Source organism: Triticum dicoccoides, chromosome 2B, assembly GCF_002162155.2.
Source record: "Triticum dicoccoides isolate Atlit2015 ecotype Zavitan chromosome 2B, WEW_v2.0, whole genome shotgun sequence".
Classification (NCBI taxonomy): Eukaryota; Viridiplantae; Streptophyta; class Magnoliopsida; order Poales; family Poaceae; genus Triticum; species Triticum dicoccoides.
In genome coordinates this window covers 783,143,343-783,148,671 of record NC_041383.1, presented here as the reverse complement: position 1 = coordinate 783,148,671, position 5,329 = coordinate 783,143,343, and the positions used below count along the sequence as shown (strand labels likewise).

The following is a 5,329-nucleotide window of genomic DNA, read 5'->3' as shown; positions in this document are numbered from 1 at the left end:
ATGTTAATGCATGTCAAGTAAAATTATCTTATTGGATTCGTATTTGAACATAATTTTCAAAAATATAATGTTTGGTGACACGCGTAAACATTTTGTTAATTTAATCTATGGTTAAAATTTGGCACGAAATACAATGAGGACCAATAAACCTAGACGGAGGCAGTACTTCATAGATCAACCCAATAATTTGGTCCACATGTCCTCAAGAAGGCATATATAACAAGAAAGATCAAAACTCAAAAGCACACGTTAACCTAGCTCTACGTGCAAACTAACCGGCCTAATTGAGCTGATCGCTCGACACCATGCAGCTAGCTAGGACATGGCCGGAGGAGACGAGCTGAGGCTGCTGGGGACCTGGGCGAGCCCGCACGTCTTGCGAGTACGACTCGCGCTCCACCTCAAGGGCTTGGGCTACGAGTACGTGGAGGAGCAAGGCCTCAAGAACTACAAGAGCGATGAGCTGCTCCTCAACAGTAAGCTGCCGGTGCTGACCCACGGCGGCAAGCCTGTCTACGGGACGTCGTTGAGCCTAATCCAGGACCTCGACGAGGCCTTCACCGGCGCCGGCTCCTCCCTCCTCCCCGAAGGCCCCTCCGAGCGTGCTATTGCTCGCTACTGGGGTGACTTTATCGATGACACGGTATTGTACTCCCTCTGTCCCAAAATTTTTATCTTAGATTTGTCTAAACACGGATGTATCTAGTTACATTTTAGTGTTAGATACATCCGTATCTAAACAAATGTAAGACAAAAATTTTGGGACAAAGGGAGTATCTTTTTCTTGATAACAGAAGTCTTTCTCATTAATCATATCATCGCATCAAGCTGATTATATATAATTGCATAAGAGTTTCACCTTGGGGTCTCTGTGTTATATATAAGCATGTCGCATGTGTGATTGTCATTAGTTTTGCTTTCTCTTCGACTTCGTATATGCTTTGCACTTTTTAATGACGGTTTTAGTGCTGGTCCTGTTATAACTTGTGTCGTGTGCATCTGCAGCTCGTCAAGGCGATGGAGAAGGCGACATGGAGCGTAACGTGCAGGGAGAAGGCAGGGGTGAAGGCCCAGATGGCGGCCGCTATGGAGACGCTAGAGGGAGCTATGAGAGAGTGCTCCAAGCCCTTCTTCGGAGGCGATAGCCCCGGATATGTGGATGTGGTGCTCGGTGGCCTTCTTCCATGGCTGTGCGTCACCGATAAGAGACAACCCAGCATGAAGACCTTCGACCCTATCACCACGCCGCTCCTACTCGCATGGCAGGACCGCTTCTGTTCGTTGAAAAAAGTTCAGGGACTCATGCCAGATGTGGGCGAGCTGGTCGACTTAGCCAGGCCGGTGCCTACTCACTGCTCCCGTGAATCCCTGCAAGTTATTTTAATTTTGTCTTCACTTCTTGTGCAAATTGCGACTGCATGTAGTAGATGATTTTAGGTGGCGGCAGAGGGGAGCTCCATGGTGATTCCTTTTGTTCTGACTTCCACTGCCTAGTGCTGAGAATGTTACCGTATTGGTGTTGCTACATACTGTATGTTGTTCTTTTCGTCTGCGCTCTTTCAATGAAACGTGGTCATACTGCGGCTCATGGGATTGTCCGGTATTAGCCACTGTGAGGCATACTTTTTTTGGTTTTCTGGGCCATTCACCTTCAGCGTGTTGAGGGTCACTTGAATAAAATTTGATTGTGTTTATCATGAGTAGCAGGATACACACACAGGAAGGATGGCACTTCCTAGAAAGAGCTGGATGTCACTATTGCCTTTTTTTGCCAGTGGAACATACAACTCATGTGGAGAAATGTCGCTTGCCCGCGGGGAAATATTTTTTGACACCTGAAAATGAAGTATTAGTGTTTTTAGATGAAAAAGTTGGTTCTGACCCATGTTTTGTCTTGGATGTTGATACAATGATGAAAGACACGCGAAAAGTAGTTGAGAAATAAACAATTGACATTTAGCCGGGCTATGGATCAGATAATGTTACGTCTAATGGGAGTATCATAACTAGTATTATCATGCATGCCAACTAGGCAATTTTGATGTGGTAACGTAGAATTAAATGGAGAAAGAGAGGGTCGAGTATCATTTCAGGAATGCCAAACACATGTATGATTTTTGTGTACCCTTTTCTCTTCAAGATTCAGCCCCTCACACGTGATGAATATATGTTACTAGGAGCACATCCAGATCATCATTCTTGACGGGGGTCTCAGAGGCCGTTTTTCTGTAATATAACCAAGGCATTTTCGGTCTCTGAGTTCAACTCACTGACCGAAGAAGCCACCTCATGACCGTTATTACCTAAAGACACCACCAGATCTCGATGATTTCATCTTTCTGGACAATTTCACCTTTTGAAAATTAAAAGAAAGAATCAATCCTTTTATTATAATAAGCTCCCATGTTTCTTTACAATGCTCCTCATCTCTGCATTGACGATGTACACAACGAAACTCTATTCAAAATAAATGACTAACACAGGGCACGTCAATCCTGTTATGTGTCGCCATATTCCTCTTTATTTGAAGTTATTCGGTAAATATGGATGGGCGCGGCAACATGCTCATCAATGTTGTAGTAATGTTTAAGGTGTCAGGGCCACACGGCTTGTAGAGGGTAAGAAAGTACCATGTGACGACTAACACAGGGACTCCCATCAGCAGCACCCTGACCATACTACTCTTGAAACCTTTCACGAAAACATATAGAAGAAACAGCGTGGGCATAGAACTGGTCACGAAGTCCAGGCCTTCAAGGACATAGCAACCCCAATACGGTAATGCTCCTGGAGTCAACCAGTGAAGGCGAGAACAAGGGTTTCCGTCCTGGGGATCTCCTTTGCCCTCGGCTCGACCCAACCAAGTGAGATAGGACGCCACCATTTGCAGAAGAACCCCAATCATATATATGGAAACGGCGATGCCCAATGGACCAGAGCTGCGAGCACATGTCGTAGGCATGGCAAAATCGACCAACGCTCCCACATCTGGCATGACCACCAGGACTTCTTTCAGTGCAGAAAAACGGTCTGCCCACATAGCGAGGAGAGGCGTCATGGATGGGTCGTCGAAGGTCTTGACACCTTGCATCGCGTCGGTCTCGCGCACCCACCCAAGAAGACCACCGAGTATGACATCCACATATCCGACAGTGTTGCCTCCAAAGAAGGGATTCGAGCACTCTCTCAGGGCTCCCTCTAGGGTCTCCACCGCGGAGGCGACCTGGTTCTTCCCCTTGGCCTTCTCCCCGTCCGTTTTGCCCCATGCCGCCATGTGCATCGCCTTCACAAGCTGCACATACACAGGGTACAAGCTATAATAACACCGCCCGCAGTATATAATTACCATAAAAAAACTCAAAGCATACGAAGACGACGAAATTAATTAAAGTCGATCGATCATGCGTGTAGAATGTTTTGAAGTCTTGTGCGGTTGATGGTGAGACCAGTAAAAAAAGTTCAATCGTCTCAAAATTAGCATAATACCATGTCATCGATAAAGTCAGCCCAGTAGCGAGCCATGGCACGCTCGGAGGGGTCGTCCGGGAGGAGGGATGGACTGGCGCCAACGAAGGCCTCATCGATGTACTGTATCATGCTCAACGACTTCCCACGGATAGGCTTGCCACCATGGATCAGCACCGGCAGCTTACTGTTGAGGAGCAGCTGCTCCCCCTTGTTTTTCTCGAGGCCTTGCTCCCCCTCCATCTCCACGAACTCGTAGCTTAGGCCCTTGAGGCAGAGCGCGAGCTGCACTCGCAGGACGTGAGGGCTCGCCCACATGCCCACCAGCTTGAGGTTGTCTCCTCCGGCCATTTGGATCAACTCAAACTTTGCACGTAGCTAGCTAGCTCTGTGTGTTTTTTCCCTTGTTGGTGTTGGGTTGTTTGTTGGATTGATAGAAGGAGAAGTGTGTATATGTAGAGTTGTAGACTAGTCGAGCAGAGCAAAAGGACGATGGACACGAGGGTCAAATTGCTTGGCTGGTCAATGAACCTACCTAGTAGTAGTACGTATTATTCTTCGCTTTGGAAAAGTTGGCAAGCATCAACACGGTCTCTTGAATGACTCAGGACAGGTGCGAGCAAACTCCGGCCAACCACGCATTGGTATGCCGATCAAGGGATTCAAAAAATGTTCACGAATTTGATTTTTTGAATTTTTAAAAATATTTGTGATTTTTAAAAAAGTTCGAAATTAAAAATGTTCTATAATTTCAAAAAATGTTCAAAATTTTGAAGAATAAACAATGTCCTTGGATTTCAAAAAATCACAAATTTGAAAAGTGTTCACGATTTGAAAAAATGATCCAAATTTTAAAAAGTGATCATCCATTTGCAAAACATGTTCACAAATACAAAAATGTTTGCGAATTTGATAAAAATGTTGGTAGATTTTTATTCTTGGATTTCAAAAAAATCACGAATTTTGAAAAATATTTTCGGATTGCAAAAAAAATCTTGGATTTTAGAAATTGTTCAATAATTTGCAAAAAAAATGAATTTGAAAAGATGTTCACAAATAGATAATTTAATTCACTCTCATAGAGGAGCTATGAATAAATATAATTCAAAGTATCACAAGTATCCACACATAGGACCCCTTTTAGAGTTTGGCACAGGGTCTTAGATTTTGCCAGTCTGGCCCTGAAGAAATCTATCTCACAACCACCAATGGCAGCTTTGGGTTCCTCAAAAACAAAAACCAATGGCAGCTTGAAGGAGGGTGGCAATGAGGCCCCGATTGGTGTAGTCGAAGGTGATGAAGAGTGGAAAGGCAAGGTGCAAATGCTCCTCCAACATTCATCTTCAAATTCCAGCCCCATGGTGTTCCCGCAGCCGAGGAACCATCGCAGCACAACTTGGCCAAACTTGACGTGTAGAGGCTCATGGTACTCCGATGGGAGTGGGAATCACTAGTAGAAAAGGGGGCAATGGTCCAGGCAGGGCCAGCCCATTAGTCTCGGTTCAGTCCAGAACCGGGACCAATGGGAGCAGTTGACCCGGTTCGTGAGCCCCGGGGGCCGGCCGGGCCACGTGGGCCATTGGTCTCGGTTCATCTGGGCCTTTTGGTCTCGGTTGGTGGGACGAACCCGAACTAAAGGGCCTCGCTCCTGGCCACCACCATTGGTCCCGGTTGGTGGCCTGAACCGGGACCAAAGGCTGCCCTTTAGTCCCGGTTCGTGCCACGAACCGGGACTAAAGGGTTGGTCCTCGTTACGGTCAGTGTTTAGTCCCACCTCGCCAACCGAAGGGCGCTCACACTTGTTTATAAGCCCCTCCCTCTCTGCCTTGTTGAGCTCCTCTCAAAATGAAAATAGATGCCCTTA

At 46.2% G+C, this 5,329-nt stretch overlaps 2 protein-coding genes across 2 annotated transcripts; one reads left to right on the top strand and one right to left on the bottom strand.

Moving 5' to 3' along the window:
- Positions 1-266: 266 nt before the first annotated feature.
- LOC119368797 (probable glutathione S-transferase GSTU6) lies at positions 267-1,631 on the top strand. Its single transcript, XM_037633954.1, has 2 exons — positions 267-643; positions 1,006-1,631. The coding sequence occupies exons 1-2, from the start codon at positions 323-325 to the stop codon at positions 1,429-1,431; spliced, it is 747 nt and encodes a 248-aa protein (XP_037489851.1). The 5' UTR covers positions 267-322; the 3' UTR covers positions 1,432-1,631.
- Positions 1,632-2,445: 814 nt separating this feature from the next.
- Positions 2,446-3,816, bottom strand: LOC119368796 (probable glutathione S-transferase GSTU6). The gene is made up of 2 exons (XM_037633953.1): positions 3,487-3,816; positions 2,446-3,292 (listed from the first exon to the last, which is right to left on the bottom strand). Exons 1-2 carry the CDS (start codon positions 3,814-3,816, stop codon positions 2,531-2,533), a joined length of 1,092 nt encoding a protein of 363 aa, XP_037489850.1. The 3' UTR covers positions 2,446-2,530.
- Between the last annotated feature and the right edge of the window lie 1,513 nt (positions 3,817-5,329).

What these genes read in the sequence shown, in the direction of transcription:
- LOC119368796 (XM_037633953.1), bottom strand. Translation starts at nt 3,816, where the DNA reads ATGGCCGGAGGAGACAACCTCAAGCTGGTGGGCATGTGGGCGAGCCCT. An exon ending in CTGACTTTATCGATGACATG is followed by an intron (nt 3,293 to 3,486) that starts GTATTATGCTAA and finishes GTGTATGTGCAG; the next exon opens with CTTGTGAAGGCGATGCACAT.
- LOC119368797 (XM_037633954.1), top strand. Translation starts at nt 323, where the DNA reads ATGGCCGGAGGAGACGAGCTGAGGCTGCTGGGGACCTGGGCGAGCCCG. An exon ending in GTGACTTTATCGATGACACG is followed by an intron (nt 644 to 1,005) that starts GTATTGTACTCC and finishes GTGCATCTGCAG; the next exon opens with CTCGTCAAGGCGATGGAGAA.